General features: G+C 43.9%; 1 protein-coding gene across 5 annotated transcripts in view; it reads left to right on the top strand.

The window, feature by feature from the left end:
* The window catches only part of LOC124128477 (WASH complex subunit 4-like), a 158,583-nt gene that overhangs the window by 72,450 nt on the left and 65,379 nt on the right, over positions 1 to 20,754 (top strand). For all 5 annotated transcript variants that reach the window (XR_007221664.1, XM_048397149.1, XM_048397150.1 and 2 more), the window contains 11 exons: positions 150 to 267; positions 1,357 to 1,482; positions 4,085 to 4,192; positions 4,718 to 4,808; positions 5,218 to 5,273; positions 10,693 to 10,772; positions 11,795 to 11,900; positions 12,699 to 12,815; positions 14,623 to 14,791; positions 15,138 to 15,292; positions 17,389 to 17,463. Coding sequence is in view for 4 of the 5 variants with exons in the window: in XM_048397149.1 (XP_048253106.1) it covers positions 150 to 267; positions 1,357 to 1,482; positions 4,085 to 4,192; positions 4,718 to 4,808; positions 5,218 to 5,273; positions 10,693 to 10,772; positions 11,795 to 11,900; positions 12,699 to 12,815; positions 14,623 to 14,791; positions 15,138 to 15,292; positions 17,389 to 17,463 (1,201 nt within the window). In the remaining variant the exon portion in view is untranslated. The remainder of the gene's footprint in view (positions 1 to 149; positions 268 to 1,356; positions 1,483 to 4,084; positions 4,193 to 4,717; positions 4,809 to 5,217; positions 5,274 to 10,692; positions 10,773 to 11,794; positions 11,901 to 12,698; positions 12,816 to 14,622; positions 14,792 to 15,137; positions 15,293 to 17,388; positions 17,464 to 20,754) is intronic.

Raw genomic sequence — 20,754 nt, forward strand, 5'->3', positions numbered from 1 at the left:
AGCATTTAACATCTTTGTCAGTGTCAGAGGAAACTGGATTGCCTAGTCCAGATGCTCATATACAGGCCACCATGATATAGAAAGCTGTAATATGACTGCAGCATTGAACAACAGTTTGTCAGTGTTTGAGGTAAGATGATTGTGTACAGGGACATCCAGACGTACAGCACGCAGGTGTCGGCGTGGATGGTCAGGATGGAGTCGAACCTGTCCCGTGGGGCCACCCTCATCGAGGACCTCAACAACAGAGCAGTTCTCTTCATTCAGGTACATAATTATGGGTCACAGGTACATAGTCACGTGTAACAGGTACATAGTCACATGTCACAGTTACAAAGTCACGTGTCACAGGTACATAGTCACATGTCACAGGTACATAGTCACATGTCACAGGTACATAGTCACAAGTACATAGTCTCATGTCTTAGGTACATAGTCACATGTCACAGGTACATAGTCACGTGTCACAGGTACATAGTCACGTGTAACAGGTACATAGTCACATGTACATAGTCTCTTGTCACAGGTACATAGTCACATGTCACAGGTACATAGTCACATGTAGCAGGTACATTGTCATGTGTCACAAGTACATAGTCTCGTGTCACAGGTACATAGTCACAAGTACATAGTCTCATGTCTTAGGTACATAGTCACATGTCACAGGTACATAGTCACGTGTCACAGGTACATAGTCACGTGTAACAGGTACATAGTCACATGTACATAGTCTCTTGTCACAGGTACATAGTCACATGTCACAGGTACATAGTCACATGTAGCAGGTACATTGTCATGTGTCACAAGTACATAGTCACATGTCACAGGTACATAGTCACATGTAGCAGGTACATAGTCACGTGTCACAGGTACATAGTCTCGTGTCACAGGTACATAGTCACAAGTACATAGTCTCATGTCTTAGGTACATAGTCACATGTCACAGGTACATAGTCACATGTCGCAGGTTCATAGTCACATGTCACAGGTACATAGTCACATGTACATAGTCTTGTGTCACAGGTACATAGTCACATGTCGCAGGTTCATAGTGACATGTCACAGGTACATAGTGACAGGTACTTAGTCACGTGTCACAGGTACATAGTCACAAGTACACAGTCACGTGTCACAGATACACTGTTTCACAGAAAATATTTCTACTGATGTGGGCAACATGATTCACAAAAGCACCCTGTCAGCAAAAATACGAAAACTTGTTTTGTAATAGAGGGATAATGATGTCTGAATGATGAATCTGTAACGTCTTCATTCTATCCGTTAGGTCCATGACTATGTTTTCACTGAGCACCTAAGGATTGGCTGTTAACCTGGCTCCCCCCTGTGTGTTGACAGGGCCTGCTGTACGCCTATAACCTGAGTCACCTTGTCAGGACTGTCATGAACCTGCACGTAGCCCTACAGAAACCCATGACCAAGACAGCAGTGCTCTCCCTTTGTCGACTCGTGGAGCTGCTGAAGGTATCATCATCTTACCGCCAGTGAATTGATTACTGCCCTCAAGTCTGATTTAATAATGCAATATGAATCTATGAAGGTTATGCACTAAACAGAGAGGAATGTCATGGGCTTAACAAATTGGAATGTCATGGGCTTCACAACAAATAGGAATGCCATTGGCTCAACAACTAGGAATGTCATGGGCTCAAAAACAAGTAGGAATGTTTTGGGTTTAACAACTAGGAATGTCATGTGCTCAACAAATATGAATGTTATAGGCTTAACAACAAATAGGAATGTTATGGGCTCAACAACAAATAGGAATGTTATGGGCTCAACAAAAAATAGGAATGTTATGGGCACAACAACAAATAGGAATGTCATTGGCTTAACAACAAATAGGAATGTCATTGGCTCAACAACTAGGAATGTTATGGGCTTAACAACTAGGAATGTCATGTGCTCAACAAATAGGAATGTTATGGGCTTAACAACAAATAGGAATGTTATGGGCTCAACAACAAATAGGAATGTTATGGGCTCAACAAATAGGAATGTTATTGGATTACTAGGAATGATATAGGCTTAACAGCAAATAGGAATGTTACGGCCTCAACAAATAGGATTATGGGATTACTAGGAATGTTATGGGCTTAACAACAAAAAGGAATGTTGTGGGTTTAACAAATAGGAATGTCATGGGCTCAACAACAAATAGGAATGTTTTAGGCTTAACAACAAAAAGGAATGTTATGGGCTTAACAAATAGGAATGTCAAGGGTTCAACAACAAATAGGAATGGTATGGGCTTAACAACTAGGAATGTCATGGGCTCAACAAAAATTAGGAATGTTATGGGCCCAACAAATAGGAATGTATTTGGATAACTAGGAATCATATAGGCTTAACAGCAAATAGGAATGTTATGTGCTGAACAACTAGGAATGTCATGGGTTAAACAACAAATAGGAATGTTATGGAATGAACAATCATTAGGAATGTTATGGGATTACTAGGAATGATATAGGCTTAACAGCAAATAGGAATGCTATGGCTGAACAAATAGGAATGTTTTGGGCTTAACAACAATTAGGAATGTTATGGGCTCAACAAATAGGAATGTTATTGGCTTAACAACAAATAGGAATGTTTTAGGCTTAACAACAAATAGGAATGTTATGGGCTCAACAATTAGGAACGTTATGGGCCCAACAAATAGGAATTTTATGGGATAACTAGGAATGATATAGGCTGAAAATCAAATAGGTATGTTATTTGCTTAACAACTAGGAATGTCATGGGCTCAACAACAAGTAGGAATTTTATGGGATGAACAACCATTAGGAATGTTATTGGATTACTAGGAATGATATAGGCTTAACAGCAAATAGGAATGTCATGAGCTCAACAACAAATAGGAATATTTTAGGCTTAACAACAAATTGGAATGTTATGGGCTCAACAAATAGGAATGTTATGGGATAACTAGGATGGATATAGGCTGAAAATCAAATAGGAATGTTATTTGCTGAAGAACTAGGAATGTCATGGGCTCAACAACAAATAGGAATTTTATGGGATGAACAACCATTAGGAATGTTATGGGATTACTAGGAATGATATAGGCTTAACAGCAAATAGGAATGTTATGGCTGAACAAATAGGAATGTTTTGGGCTTAACAACAATTAGGATTGTTATGGGCTCAACAAATAGGAATGTTATGGGATTAACATCAAATAGGAATGTTATGGGCTTAACAGCAAATAGGAATGTTATGGGCTTAACAAATAGGAATGTCATGGGCTCAACAACAAATAGGAATTTTATGGGATGAACAACCATTAGGAATGTTATGGGATTACTAGGAATGATATAGGCTTAACAGCAAATAGGAATGTTATGGCTGAACAAATAGGAATGTTTTGGGCTTAACAACAATTAGGATTGTTATGGGCTCAACAAATAGGAATTTTATGGGATTAACATCAAATAGGAATGTTATGGGCTTAACAGCAAATAGGAATGTTATGGGCTTAACAAATAGGAATGTCATGGGCTCAACAACAAATAGGAATGTTTTGGGCTTACAACAATTAGGATTGTTATGGGCTCAACAATTAGGAATGTTATGGGATTAACATCAAATAGGAATGTTATGGGCTTAACAGCAAATAGAAATGTTATGGGCTTAACAACAAATAGGAATGTTATGGGCTCAACCATTAGGAATGTTATAGGATTACTAGGAATGATATAGGCTAAACAGCAAATAGGAATGTCATGGGCTCAACAACAAATAGGAATGTTATTGGCTGAACAAATAGGAATGTTTTGGGCTTAACAACAATTAGGAATGTTATGGGCTTAACAACAAATAGGAATGTTATGGGCTTAACAACAAATAGGAATGTTATGGGCTTAACAAATAGGAATGTTATGGGCTTAACAACAAATAGGAATGTTATGGGCTTAACAACAAATAGGAATGTTATGGGCTTAACAAATAGGAATGTTATGGGCTTAACAACAAATAGGAATGTTACAGACAAGAAACAAGGAATAATTCTGCAGGTAACCATTAATTCCTGCTTACTACGTGAGCTCTCTGATCTGACTTTCAGGCTATAGAACATACGTTCCATCGGCGCACAATGCTGATCGCGGAGTCCATGAACCATGTGATTCAGCACCTCAGTTTCCTGGCTCTCAGTGCTATCGGGACAGCCAAGGTGAGGACAGGATTATTTCAAATATTTCTTTCTAGACTTTTGTATTCATGATTTCCATGTTTTTTCTCTTCCTTGTAGTTGTACAGGAAATGTTGTAAAGATCTTGAAAGATTGAAGTAACATTATCTTGAAGATTGAACTATTCCTTTGTGAGAATCAAAGTAATGGCAGCTCATTTTCAGGCTTGTGGTCTAAACCCTGTGGGGTAACAGTTCATGACATTTAGGGTTTATCCATACCAGGACTCACCTGTCAAGGGTTGAATACACTAGGAGTTGGGTCCTAGGTTTGTCTGGTGCATTCACCGAGTATTAGATGGTCAAACCTCGTCACTCTTGACTTCCTTACAGTCTTAGAGTGACTCAGTTCATGCTTCAGATTGCTGTTACTCCATATCCAGATTGATGAAACACTGACACTATGTCATAGGAATTATATACCTTTAAAAGCTATGTTAAACCCCGTTCACTCACTCACTCACTCACTCACTCACTCACTCACTCACTCACTCACTCACTCTTCCAGAAAAGGATCACCTCTGACAAGCGATACAGTGAGAGGAGACTGGACGTCCTGTCAGCTCTCGTGCTCGCCGAGTCAGCCCTCAACGGACCAGGTACAACATGTCGTCTCCCGAGGCCCTTCATTTGGCCATAGACTTCTGCCTTTAAAGCTGATCATTTGTCTTGAATCATGTCACAACTTGATGACTGCAACTATTTTTACTGATTTTAGTGTTGACAACTCTTCTCAGGAAATACATGCTGTGATGTGCTCACTTTGTTCAATATTCACATCAGTGGAACATGTGTCTGAAGTAATTTGTATAATTAATTTTGTAAAATGGTAAAATTGCATTTATTCCTAAAATATTTATATAAACTACCACGAAAGTAATGTTAGGAAGACTCTCGATTAAAGAAGACAAAAGTCCTCAGCCCACTCATCTCTAACATGAAATATCAACTTGTTTGATGTACCTGTGTTTTCATGAACTGAGGAAAGATATCTTGTCATGTTCTAAGGTACCAAAGAAAGGAGACTGATTGCTAAACTGGCCCTTGCTGTGGGCACAAAGATGGTAAGTGAGCAGCACGTCCCTTCACGGTTAGCTCTGTCAGATGTCATAGACCTTCACTGTTAGCTCTGTCAGATGTCATGGACGTTCAGGGTTAGCTCTGTCAGATGTCATGGACGTTCAGGGTTAGCTCTGTCAGATGTCATAGACGTTCAGGGTTAGCTCTGTCAGATGTCATAGACGTTCAGGGTTAGCTCTGTCAGATGTCATAGACCTTCAAGGTTAGCTCTGTCAGATGTCATAGACGTTCACGGTTACCTCTGTCAGATGTCATAGACGTTCACTGTTAGCTCTGTCAGATGTCATAGACCTTCACTGTTAGCTCTGTCAGATGTCATAGACCTTCACGGTTAGCTCTGTCAGATGTCATGGACCTTCGCGGTTAGCTCTGTCAGATGTCATTGGCGTTCAGGGTTACCTCTGTCAGATGTCATGGAAGTTCACTGGTTGCTCTGTCATATGTCATAGACGTTCACGGTTAGTTCTGCCAGATGTCATGGACATTCACGGTTAGCTCTGTCAGATGTCATAAACGTTGACAGTTAGTTCTGCCAGATGTCATAGAGGCTCAGGGTTAGCTCTGTCAGATGTCATAGATGTTCACTGTTAGCTCTGTCAGATGTCATTGACGTTCATGGTTAGCTCTCTCAGATGTCATAGACGTTCATGGTTAGGTCTATCAGATGTCATGGACGTTCACTGGTAGCTCTGTCAGATGTCATTGACGTTCACTGGTTGCTCTGTCAGATGTCATAGACATTCACGGTTAGTTCTGCCAGATGTCATGGACATTCACGGTTAGCTCTGTCAGATGTCATAGACGTTCACTGGTTGCTCTGTCAGATGGCATAGACGTTCACAGTTAGCTCTGTCAGATGGCATAGACGTTCACAGTTATCTCTGTCAGATGTCATGGACATTCACGGTTAGCTCTGTCAGATGTCATGGACGTTCACAGTTATCTCTGTCAGATGTCATAGAAATTCACGGTTAGCTCTGTCAGATGGCATAGATGTTCACGGTTACCTCAGTCAGATGTCATAGACATTCACGGTTAGCTCTGTCAGATGTCATAGACGTTCACTGTTACCTCAGTCAGATGTCATAGACGTTCACGGTTAGCTCTTTCAGATGTCATGGACGTTCACAGTTAGTTCTGCCAGATGTCATGGACGTTCAGGGTTAGTTCTGCCAGATGTCATGGACGTTCACGGTTAGTTCTGCCAGATGTCATAGACATTCACGGTTAGCTCTGTCAGATGTCATAGACGTTCACAGTTAGTTCTGTCAGATGTCATGGACCTTCACGGTTAGTTCTGCCAGATGTCATGGACGTTCACGGTTAGTTCTGCCAGATGTCATGGACGTTCACAGTTAGTTCTGTCAGATGTCATAGGCGTTCACAGTTTGTTCTGTCATATGTTATAGACCTTCACGGTTAGTTCTGCCGGATGTCATAGACGTTCAGGGTTAGCCCTGTCAGATGTCATAGACGTTCACGGTTAGTTCTGCCAGATGTCATGGACGTTCAGGTTTAGCTCTGTCAGATGTCGTAGACGTTCACAGTTAGATCTGTCAGATGTCATAGACATTCACGGTTAGTTCTGCCAGATGTCATAGACGTTCACGGTTACCTCGGTCAGATGTCATAGACGTTCACGGTTAGCTCTGTCAGATGTCATAGACGTTCAAGGTTAGCTCTGTCAGATGTCATAGACGTTCACGGTTAGCTCTGTCAGATGTCATAGACGTTCACGGTTAACACTGTCAGATGTCATAGAGGTTCATAGTTAACACTGTCAGGTGTCATAGAGGTTCATAGTTAACACTGTCAGATGTCATAAACATTCACAGTTAACACTGTCAGATGTCATAAACGTTCACAGTTAACACTGTCAGATGTCATAAACGTTCCCAGTTAACACTGTCATATGTCATAAACGTTCACAGTTAACACTGTCAGATGTCATAAACATTCACAGTTAACACTGTCAGATGTCATAGACGTTTACGGTTAGCTCTGTCAGATGTCATAGACGTTCACGGTTAGCTCTGTCAGATGTCATAGACGTTCAAGGTTAGCTCTGTCAGATGTCATAGATGTTCACGGTTAGCTCTGTCAGATGTCATAGACGTTCACGGTTAACACTGTCAGATGTCATAGAGGTTCATAGTTAACACTGTCAGATGTCATAGAGGTTCATAGTTAACACTGTCAGATGTCATAGAGGTTCATAGTTAACACTGTCAGATGTCATAAACATTCACAGTTAACACTGTCAGATGTCATAAACGTTCATAGTTAATACTGTCAGATGTCATAGAGGTTCATAGTTAACACTGTCAGATGTCATAAACATTCACAGTTAACACTGTCAGATGTCATAAACGTTCACAGTTAACACTGTCAGATGTCATAAACGTTCACAGTTAACACTGTCAGATGTCATAAACGTTCACAGTTAACACTGTCAGATGTCATAAACGTTCACAGTTAACACTGTCATATGTCATAAACGTTCACAGTTAACACTGTCAGATGTCATAGATGTTCACGGTTAACACTGTCAGATGACATAGACGTTCAAGGTAAGCTCTCTCAGATGTCATAGACGTTCACGGTTAGCTCTGTCAGTTGTCATAGACGTTCAAGGTAAGCTCTGTCAGATGTCATAGACGTTCACGGTTAGCTCTGTCAGATGTCATAGACGTTCACGGTTAACACTGTCAGATGTCATAGAGGTTCATAGTTAACACTGTCAGATGTCATAGAGGTTCATAGTTAACACTGTCAGATGTCATAAACATTCACAGTTAACACTGTCAGATGTCATAAACGTTCACAGTTAATACTGTCAAATGTCATAAACGTTCACAGTTAACACTGTCATATGTCATAAAACGTTCACAGTTAACACTGTCATATGTCATAAACGTTCACAGTTAACACTGTCAGATGTCATAAACGTTCACGGTTAACACTGTCAGATGTCATAGAGGTTCATAGTTAACACTGTCAGATGTCATAGAGGTTCATAGTTAACACTGTCAGATGTCATAAACATTCACAGTTAACACTGTCAGATGTCATAAACGTTCACAGTTAACACTGTCAGATGTCATAAACGTTCACAGTTAACACTGTCAGATGTCATAAACGTTCACAGTTAACACTGTCATATGTCATAAACGTTCACAGTTAACACTGTCAGATGTCATAGATGTTCACGGTTAACACTGTCAGATGTCATAGACGTTCAAGGTAAGCTCTGTCAGATGTCATAGAGGTTCATAGTTAACACTGTCAGATGTCATAAACGTTCACAGTTAACACTGTCAGATGTCATAAACGTTCACAGTTAACACTGTCATATGTCATAAACGTTCACAGTTAACACTGTCATATGTCATAAACGTTCACAGTTAACACTGTCAGATGTCATAGACGTTCATGGTTAACACTGTCATGTCATAGAGGTTCACGGTTAACACTGTCAGATGTCATAAACATTCACAGTTAACACTGTCAGATGTCATAAACGTTCACAGTTAACACTGTCAGATGTCATAAACGTTCACAGTTAACACTGTCAGATGTCATAAACATTCACAGTTAACACTGTCAGATGTCATAAACGTTCACAGTTAACACTGTCAAATGTCATAAACGTTCACAGTTAACACTGTCATATGTCATAAACGTTCACAGTTAACACTGTCAGATGTCATAGACGTTCAGGGTTAGCTCTGTCAGATGTCATAGACGTTCAACGTTAGCTCTGTCAGATGTCATAGACGTTCAGGGTTAGTTCTGTCAGATGTCATAGACGTTCAGGGTTAGCTCTGTCAGATGTCATAGACGTTCAGGGTTAGCTCTGTTGATGTCATAGACGTTTTGATGAGCTCTGTCGATGTCATAGACGTTCAGGGTTAGCTCTGTCAGATGTCATAGACGTTCAGGGTTAGTTCTGTCGATGTCATAGACGTTCAGGGTTAGCTCTGTCGATGTCGTAGACGTTTTGATGAGCTCTGTCGATGTCATAGACGTTCAGGGTTAGCTCTGTCGATGTCATAGACGTTTTGATGAGCTCTGTCGATGTCATAGACGTTCAGGGTTAGCTCTGTCAGTGTCATAGACGTTTTGATGAGCTCTGTCGATGTCATAGACGTTCAGGGTTAGCTCTGTCAGTGTCATAGACGTTCAGGGTTAGCTCTGTCAGTGTCATAGACGTTTTGATGAGCTCTGTCAGATGTCATAGACATTCAGGGTTAGCTCTGTCAGTGTCATAGACGTTCAGGGTTAGCTCTGTCAGTGTCATAGACGTTTTGGTCAGCTCTGTCAGATGTGAAACATTTGTAGAAATTGTTGGTACGTAGCAATGTCATTGCTAGGTTCGGCTTGCTTATACAATGAAAGCAGATTCATTAGTTTCAATGAAATATTTAGCAGTAATGACATATAACCCTAACATCAGTTCAGAAGAATAAATACAACTGCTATTGTTTTGTTTGTATGTTTATTTATGCATATGACATTTGTTGATGATGTTGGAGTGTGATTCCTGGTGGGAGTTCTGGGTAAGAATAAGTCCCCAGCTTGTCAACAGAACCGATGTGGACAAGACGTTACTGTGTGTGTTGTTCTCTGAGAGTGTAGATCCCTATGAGTTGGTTACAAGGGAAGGTGAAATGTGGTTTAATGTGGTATTCAAGATTATTCCACTTTTATATCGAAGCGCATGAACACATCTGTGGTTGCTTGTACTAGTCTGGACTAATGATGGCTTTATATTGCTAGCCTTCTGAGGTCACAGTTTTAACATGGATACCCCACTCACACACAGTATACTGATCCAGAGCTGACCAGTGTGTGTGTGTGTGTGTGTGTGTGTGTGTGTGTGTGTGTGCGTGTGCGTGGCAGCCTGTACTAGCCCAGACTAATGATAGCTTTATAGTGCTAGCCCACTGAGGTACCATGCCACAGTTTTAACATGGATACCCCACTCGGACACAGTATACTGACCCCGAGCTGACCAGTGTGTGTGTGTGTGTGTGTGTGTGGCAGCCTGTACTAGCCCAGACTAATGATAGCTTTATAGTGCTAGCCCACTGAGGTACCATACCACAGTTTTAACATGGATACCCCACTCGGACACAGTATACTGACTCTGAGCCGACCAGTCCTTGTTTTATTTCCTTATTGCTGATCGCTAGGCATGGTAACAACAAATACTCTTTTATTGTCAGTATGACATGTCCGGGGATGGAACTCATGACCTTCCACACTCTGGGCAGAAGCTCTGTCCACAAGACCACAGAGCTTCTGATTTCCTCACAGGCCTCCATGGTGTGACTATACATCCTTACTTAACTTGGGCTTCCTGTTCAGTGTTTCAAGCAATACATGTCTTCGATGTTCCAGAAATCCTTCAAGGATGATGAGATGAATGGTTTGTCGGAGACAATGAGGAAACTGGAAGTCATCAGTGAATTGAGAGAAAAGTAAGATCATCACATCAAAGGCCGTCTCAAGGCCATGTCAAGGTCATCTCAATGTCATGTGAACCAGGATCCACAAAATATCCTTTAAGCTGAAACATTAAATATTCCTCTCTGATGTAGAAGAGAGCAGTTATTTGCATCACCTCAAGGTCGTTTGTTGCAGCAAAGAGCAGCAGCAATGATTGGAAATATACAAACATTCAAGTCCCTGTACTTGATGTGAAACATTTCACTCTCGTGACTGAAAGAAGCAACTAGTTTCACAACTAGATAACACTGTCTGTTGTTATGTGTTCATTCTCTGATTGAAACACAAAGGCTGACCCAGACATCAGTACCTACAACAACGCAGTAACATGCAGCTAACTATTGTGGTCTGGCTTCACAAGGTCTAATGTCAAGGACGCCGTGAAGATCCAGGGTAGAATAGGTCTTCAGCAATCCATGCTTGTCTCCCCCCGTGAAGATCCGGGGTAGAATAGGTCTTCAGCAACCCAAGCTTGACGTAAAAAGCGACTATGCTTGTCGTAAGAGGCGACTTACAGGATCAGGTGGTCAGGCTTGCTGACTTGGTTGATGCATGTCATCGTATCGCAATTGCATGGATCAATACTCACAATGTCAATCACTGGATTGTCTGGCCCAGACTGGATTATTTACAGACTGCAATCATAAAGCTGGAATATTGCTGAGTGTGGCTTTAAAACAAAAACAAACTAATTTCAAGGCCGGGGCCAGTGTTTGCCATGACCCAACATGTCTGCTTCCTGATAGATTGGAGTGACTGAAGTAAGTTGACTGGAGTTGGGGAGTGGTCATTATCTGTTATGTCCTCACAGGGGACCAGTCATTACTGTTTTATTAGATCCAAATTTCTGAAGACACCTGGCCTCTATTCTGTCAATTTGGTTTTGACCCACTTTGTATTAGAGGCATGGTGCTATTGGAAGTCTGGCATGTTAGAGAAAGAACGGTACTTGGGAAAGGCGTAGTTCTACTTGAGATGTGACTCCTGGTTGCAGATTACGGGGAGCGTGTGACTGCAGCTTCATCTACTGGCACAGAGTCATCTTCCCGCTGTACCTCACGGATGTGTGTGACAATGTCACCGACACACACCGGATACACGTGAGTACAGATCCGGGTTGGAATAGGTCTTCACTAATCCATGCTTGTCCTAAGAGGCGACTAATGGATCGGGTGGTCAGGCTCACTGACTTGTTTGAAGCATGTCATCGTATCCCATTTGCATGGACCGATGCTCATGATATCAATCACTGGGTTGTCTGGTCCAGACTCGATTATTTACAGACTGACGTCATAAAGCTGGACTATTGCTGAGTGTTGCGTTAAACAACAAACAAACAAACAAACAAACAAAACAAAAACAGCATCCTTGCCTCCTACACTGTGGGGCAGGGCACGGGGCAGAGCAGAGGGCGGGGCACTGGACAGAGCACAGCGCAGAGCGCGGGGAACTGGGCAGAGCAGGGGGCGGGCACTGGGCAGAGCAGGGGAGGGGCGGGGCACTAGGCATAGCTGGGCATGGGGCAGAGAAGGGGCGGGGCACTGGACAGAGCACAAGGCAGAGCAGGGGGCAGGGCACTAGGCAGAGCTGGGCACAGGGCATGGGGCAGGGCATGGGGCAGAGAAGGGGCGGGGCACTGGGCAGAGCAGGGGGGAGAGCAGGGGGCGGGGCACTTGACAGAGCTGGGCACGGGGCAGAGCAGGGGGTATGGCATGGGGCAGAGAAGGGGCGGGGCACTGGACAGCACAGGGCAGAGCTTGGCAACTTGCTGTGGGGAATACTTAAGTTTGGGAGAGAATTTGTCACTCACTCACTCACTCACTCACTCACTCACTCACTCACTCACTCAGCAGTCCCATTTCGTTGTATTGTTAACTAGTTGGTGTTACTTATTGCAGTACATGTTCGGAGCTATGCGGGACTGTGTGTTGCCGATGCAGAAAGTCCGTCACCTCAATTCACCTCAAGACCTCCTGGACTCGTTTGACAAGGAGGTGACACTGCAGGTTCAGGAGGTAGGCCGGACCCTGACATGTTAGTGAGGTGGTTGTGTGTGTGAGGTGGTGTGTATGTGAGGGGAGTGTGTGTGTGTGTGAGATGAGTGTGTGTGTGTGAGGTTGTTTGTGTGTGAGAGGTGGTTTGTGTGGGTGATGTGGTGTGTGAGGTGGTTGTGTGTGTGAGGTGGTGTGTATGTGAGGTGGTGTGTGTGTGTGAGATGAGTGTGTGTGTGTGAGGTGGTTTGTGTGTGAGAGGTGGTTTGTGTGGGTGATGTGGTGTGTGAGGTGGTTGTGTGTGTGAGGTGGTGTGTATGTGAGGTGGTGTGTGTGTGTGAGATGAGTGTGTGTGTGTGAGGTGGTTGTGTGTGTGAGGTTGTTTGTGAGGTGGTTGTGTGTGTGTGAGGTGGTTGTGTGTGTAATGTGGTGTGTGAGGTGGTTGTGAGTGTGTGAGGTGGTTGTGTGTGTAATGTGGTGTGTGAGGTGGTTGTGTGTGTGAGGTGTGTAAGGTGGTTGTGTGTGTGAGAGGAGTGTGTGTGAGGTGGTTGTGTGTGAGATGAGTGTGTGTGTGAGCGGTGGTTTGTGTGTGTGATGTGGTGTGTGAGGTGGCTGTGTGTGTGAGGTTGTTTGTGAGGTGGTTGTGTGTGTGTGTGAGATGGTTGTGTGTGTGTGAGGTGGTTGTGTGTGTAATGTGGTGTGTGAGGTGGTTGTGTGTGTGTGAGGTGGTTGTGTGTGTAATGTGGTGTGTGAGGTGGTTGTGTGTGTGAGATGAGTGTGTGTGAGGTGGTTTGTGAGGTGATTGTGTGTGAGATGAGTGTGTGTGTGAGCGGTGGTTTGTGTGTGTGATGTGGTGTGTGAGGTGGTTGTGTGTGTGTGAGGTGGTTGTGTGTGTGTGAGGTGGTTGTGTGTGTAATGTGGTGTGTGAGGTGGTTGTGTGTGTGAGATGAGTGTGTGTGAGGTGGTTTGTGAGGTGATTGTGTGATAGATGAGTGTGTGTGTGAGCGGTGTGATGTGGTGTGTGAGGTGGTTGTGTGTGAGGTTGTTTGTGAGGTGGTTGTGTGTGTGTGAGGTGGTTGTGTGTGTAATGTTGTGTGTGAGGTTGTGTGTGTGAGGTGGTTGTGTGTGTCAGGTGGTATGTGAGGCGGTTGTGTGAGATGGTTGTGTGTGTCAAGTGTGTAATGGTTCGGTGAGGTGGTGTGTGTGTGAGGCGGTGTGTCAGGTGATTGGGTGTGTCAGTATAGGTGGTGTGTCAGCTGGTGTGTGTGTCAGTGTAGGTGCAAGAGGTATGTGAGGTGGTTGTGTGTACATTGAGAGTGAGTATTGGTTCATGCCTTGTTTTGCAATGTTCCACCAATTTCATGGCGAGACACTAGAGATGGGTTTCACACCCTGTACCCATGTGGGGAATCCAAGCCGGGTCTTCCACATGAATAGCAAATGCCACATGTGTACCACAGGTGTCAGTATAGGGAGAAATCTCACACAATTATATGTCATCTTACCCCAAAACAACATTCACTGGCTCACTGCATATGATAGAAGCACATGATGTGACGATACTGGGAACTGGCAAGCGTGGACCCGTGAAGATCCTGGTTACAATAGGTCTTTAGCAACCCATGCTTGCTGTAAGCGACGACTATGCTTTTCAAGTAATGCTGAAAGGATATCATGTTCCATACAGTTTTAACATTCAAAGAAATTGGACACTAGAATAAAACATCTTTCCAAACAAACCAAAGTAAAATTCAGGTGCAAAAGGTTTTCAACCCATTGTCAGTAAACATCACAGTACAATTATTAGTTTTGTGATGCATGTTTTTTTCAGCATCTGATTGACCCTCTATGTCGTGCCATCGAGACTGACCTCCGACTGCAGATTCACCTTCACCTTCAGCTCGATGATCGCAACCCGTTCAAAGTCGGGATGAAGGACCTGTCGCATCTCCTCAAGATCAGACCCATCCGCTTCTTCCAGAGGGACATCAACATCAAAGGTTGGACAGCAATGTGGATATAATACATTTGACATGATTTGTCTCAAGGTAGTATTATAATGTTGAAGCCTAGAGTTGGTGGTTTTATTTATTTATTTATTTTATCCAACAGGGTTTATTGATGATTATGATAAAGTAAATATGTGTGAGAGGTATTCCATTACATGTCTAGATATACTGATCACATACCATACGTTTTTGGTCGTAGGACATCGGATGTGTCGACCACGTCATTGGTCAAGGCCTCCTCTGCCATCCGAGTCTCCTCATTCTGATGACAAAGACAAATAGATTGACTTTCTCAAATTTATTTTAAGATATTTATGTCTGATCTCTCCCTACTCAGCAACTGTGGAGCACTACCTGAACAGAACCTTCTACAACCTGACGACTGTGGCACTCCACGACTGGAAGACATACGGCGAGATGCGCAACATGGCCGAACAAAAGTATAACTTGTCCTTGATGGAGTCTCATCTCCCCAGTCAGACTCTAGAACAGGTAGGAGACAGTAGAGTTCCTTCTCCTCCCCTGTCAGACTCTCAAACAGGTAGGAGACGGTAGAGTTCCTTCTCCTCCCCAGTCAGACACTAGAACAGGTAGGAGACAGTAGAATTCCTTCACCTCCCCAGTCAGACACTAGAACAGGTAGGAGACAGTAGAGTTCCTTCTCCTCCCCAGTCAGACACTAGAACAGGTAGGAGACGGTAGAGTTCCTTCTCCTCCCCAGTCAGACGCTAGAACAGGTAGGAGATGGTAGAGTTCCTTCTCCTCCCCAGTCAGACACTAGAACAGGTAGGAGACGGTAGAGTTCCTTCTCCTCACCAGTCAGACACTAGAACAGGTAGGAGACCGTAGACTCTCTCCTCCTCCCCAGTCAGAAACTAGAACAGGTAGGAGACAGTAGAGTTCCTTCTCCTCCCCAGTCAGAAACTAGAACAGGTAGGAGACAGTAGAGTTCCTTCTCCTCCCCAGTCAGACTCTAGAACAGGTGGGAGACAGTAGAGTTCCTTCTCCTCCCCAGTCAGACACTAGAACAGGTAGAAGACGGTAGAGTTCCTTCTCCTCCCCAGTCGGACACTAGAACAGGTAGGAGACAGTAGAGTTCCTTCTCCTCACCAGTCAGACACTAGAACAGGTAGGAGACGGTAGAGTTCCTTCTCCTCCCCAGTCAGACACAAGAACAGGTAGGAGACAGTAGAGCTCCTTCTCCTCCCCAGTCAGACACTAGAACAGGTAGGAGACGGTAGAGTTCCTTCTCCTCCCCAGTCAGACACTAGAACAGGTAGGAGACAGTAGAGTTCCTTCTCCTCCCCAGTCAGACACTAGAACAGGTAGAAGACGGTAGAGTTCCTTCTCCTCCCCAGTCGGACACTAGAACAGGTAGGAGACAGTAGAGCTCCTTCTCCTCACCAGTCAGACACTAGAACAGGTAGGAGACGGTAGAGTTCCTTCACCTCCCCAGTCAGACACAAGAACAGGTAGGAGACAGTAGAGCTCCTTCTCCTCCCCAGTCAGACACTAGAACAGGTAGGAGACGGTAGAGTTCCTTCTCCTCCCCAGTCAGACACTAGAACAGGTAGGAGACAGTAGAGTTCCTTCTCCTCCCCAGTCAGACACTAGAACAGGTAGGAGACGGCAGAATTCCTTCTCCTCACCAGTCAGACACTAGAACAGGTAGGAGACAGTAGAGTTCCTTCTCCTCACCAAGTCAGACACTAGAACAGGTAGGAGACAGTAGAGTTCCTTCTCCTCACCAGTCAGACACTAGAACAGGTAGGAGACAGTAGAGTTCCTTCTCCCCAGTCAGACACTAGAACAGGTAGGAGACAGTAGAGTTCCTTCTCCTCCCCAGTCAGACACTAGAACAGGTAGGAGACAGTAGAGCTCCTTCTCCCCAGTCAGACACTAGAACATGTAGGAGACAGTAGAGTTCCTTCTCCTCCCCAGTCAGACACTAGAACAGGTAGGAGACAGTAGAGTTCCTTCTCCTCCCCAGTCAGACACTATAACAGGTAGGAGACGGTAGAGTTCCTTCTCCTCCCCATTCAGACTCTAGAACAGGTAGGAGACAGTAGAGTTCCTTCTCCTCCCCAGTCAGACACTAGAACAGGTAGGAGACGGTAGAGTTCCTTCTCCTCCCCAGTCAGACACTAGAACAGGTAGGAGACGGTAGAGCTCCTTCTCCCCAGTCAGACACTAGAACAGGTAGGAGACAGTAGAATTCCTTCTCCTCCCCAGTCAGACACTAGAACAGGTAGGAGACGGTAGAATTCCTACTCCCCAGTCAGACACTAGAACAGGTAGGAGACAGTAGAGTTCCTTCTCCTCCCCAGCCAGACACTAGAACATGGGGGGGCAGTAGAGTTCCTTCTCCCCAGTCAGACACTAGAACAGGTAGGAGACGGTAGAATGCCTTCTCCTCCCCACTCAGGCACTAGAACAGGTAGGAGACAGTTACCTTCTATCCTAGTCAGTTTGAAAATATTTTATTTCGTCTGGTAAACGACTCTAGCTGTTATATCCTGAATGCCTACACACTGCCCTGAAGCTCAGTGTCTACTGTTAGCCTCACAGTACTGTGTGTGATGTTGCAGGGTCTAGATGTGCTTGAAATCATGAGGAACATCCATGTGTTTGTGTCCAAGTATCTCTACAATCTCAACAACCAGGTGTGTATGTCCAGCCTTGTGTCGCCTTCCCTTCTAAAGCTAACCCCAACTTACACCTACACTAACACCTCAACTTACTCCTCAACTTACACCCACACTTACACCTCAACTTACTCCTCAACTTACACCTCAACTTACTCCTCAACTTACACCCACACTTACACCTCAACTCACACCCACACTTACACCTCAACTTACACCTCAACTCACACCCACACTTACACCCACACTTACACCTCAACTCACACCCACACTTACTCCTCAACTCACACCCACACTAACACCTCAACTTACTCCTCAACTTACTCCTCAACTTACACCCACACTAACACCTCAACTTACACCTCAACTTACACCCACACTTACACCTCAATTCACACCCACACTTACTCCTCAACTTACACCTCAACTCACACCCACACTTACACCCACACTTACACCTCAACTCACACCCACACTTACTCCTCAACTCACACCCACACAAACACCTCAACTTACTCCTCAACTTACTCCTCAACTTACACCCACACTAACACCTCAACTTACACCTCAACTTACACCCACACTTACACCTCAACTCACACCCACACTTACTCCTCAACTCACACCCACACTTACTCCTCAACTTACACCCACACTTACACCTCAACTTACATCCACACTTACACCTCAACTTACACCTCAACTCACTCCTCAACTTACACCTCAACGTACACCTCAACTTACACCCACACTAACTCCTCAATTTACACCTGAACTTACACCCACACTTACTCCTCAACTTACTCCTCAACTTACACCCACACTTACACCTCAACTTACTCCTCAACTTACATCCAAACTTACACCTCAACTTACACGTCAACGTACACCTCAACTCACACCTACACCTCAATTTACATCCCAAATTACATATCAATTTACACCTCAACTAACACCCACACTTACTCCTCAACTTACTCCTCAACTTACACCCACACTTACACCTCAACTTACACCCACACTTTCACCTCAACCCACACCCACATTTACACCTGAACTTACACCACAACTTACACCTCAACTTACACCCACACTTTCACCTTAACTTACATCCGAACTTACACCTCAACTTACACCTCAACCTACACCTACACTTACACCTCAACTTACACCCACACTTTCACCTCAACCCACACCCACATTTACACCTGAACTTACACCACAACTTACACCTCAACTTACACCCACACTTTCACCTTAACTTACATCCGAACTTACACCTCAACTTACACCTCAACCTACACCTACACTTAAACCTCAATTTACACCTCAACTTACACCTCAACTTGCACCGACACTAACATCTCAACTTACACCTGAACTTACTCCTTAGCTCACACCCACACTTACACCTCAACCTATTCCTCAACTTACACCTCAACTTACACCCACACTTACACCTCAACTCACACCCACATTTACACCTGAACTTACACCACAACTTACACCTCAACTTACACCCACACTTACACCTCAACTCACACCCACACTTACTCCTCAACTCACACCCACACTTACTCCTCAACTTACACCCACACTTACACCTCAACTTACATCCACACTTACACCTCAACTTACACCTCAACTCACTCCTCAACTTACACCTCAACGTACACCTCAACTTACACCCACACTAACTCCTCAATTTACACCTGAACTTACACCCACACTTACTCCTCAACTTACTCCTCAACTTACACCCACACTTACACCTCAACTTACACCTCAACTCACTCCTCAACTTACACCTCAACGTACACCTCAACTTACACCCACACTTACACCTCAACTTACACCTCAACTTACACCTCAACTCACTCCTCAACTTACACCTCAACGTACACCTCAACTTACATCCACACTTACACCTCAACTTACACCTCAACTCACTCCTCAACTTACACCTCAACGTACACCTCAACTAACACCCACACTTACTCCTCAACTTACTCCTCAACTTACACCCACACTTACACCTCAACTAACACCCACACTTACTCCTCAACTTACACCTCAACTTACACCTCAACGTACACCTCAACTCACTCCTACACCTCAATTTACATCCCAAATTACATATCAATTTACACCTCAACTAACACCCACACTTACTCCTCAACTTACTCCTCAACTTACACCCACACTTACACCTCAACTTACACCCACACTTTCACCTCAACCCACACCCACATTTACACCTGAACTTACACCACAACTTACACCTCAACTTACACCCACACTTTCACCTTAACTTACATCCGAACTTACACCTCAACTTACACGTCAACGTACACCTCAACTCACACCTACACCTCAATTTACATCCCAAATTACATATCAATTTACACCTCAACTAACACCCACACTTACTCCTCAACTTACTCCTCAACTTACACCCACACTTACACCTCAACTTACACCCACACTTTCACCTCAACCCACACCCACATTTACACCTGAACTTACACCACAACTTACACCTCAACTTACACCCACACTTACACCTCAACTCACACCCACATTTACACCTGAACTTACACCACAACTTACACCTCAACTTACACCCACACTTTCACCTTAACTTACATCCGAACTTACACCTCAACTTACACCTCAACCTACACCTCAACTCACACCTACACCTCAATTTACATCCAAAATTACATATCAATTTACACCTCAACTTTCACCTACACTTAAACCTCAATTTATACCTCAACTTACACCTCAACTTGCACCGACACTAACATCTCAACTTACACCTCAACTTACTCCTTAGCTCACATCCACACTTACACCTCAACCTATTCCTCAACTTACACCTCAACTTACACCCACACTTACACCTCAACTCACACCCACACTTACAATTCAAGTTACACCTCAACTAACACCCACACTTACACCTCAACCTATTCCTCAACTTACACCTCAACTTACACCCACACTTACACCTCAACTCACACCCACACTTACAATTCAAGTTACACCTCAACTTACACCCACACTTACACCTCAACCTATTCCTCAACTTACACCTCAACTTACACCCACACTTACACCTCAACTCACACCCACACTTACAATTCAATTTACACCTCAACTAACACCTCAACTTACTTCTCAACTTACTTCTCAACTTACACCCACACCTACACCTCAACCCACACCCACATTTACACCCGAACTTACATCACAACTTACACCCACACTTTCACCTCAACTTACATCCGAACTTACACCTCAACT

Source organism: Haliotis rufescens, unplaced genomic scaffold (genome assembly GCF_023055435.1).
Source record: "Haliotis rufescens isolate VD_foot unplaced genomic scaffold, xgHalRufe1.0.p SCAF_16, whole genome shotgun sequence".
Classification (NCBI taxonomy): Eukaryota; Metazoa; Mollusca; class Gastropoda; order Lepetellida; family Haliotidae; genus Haliotis; species Haliotis rufescens.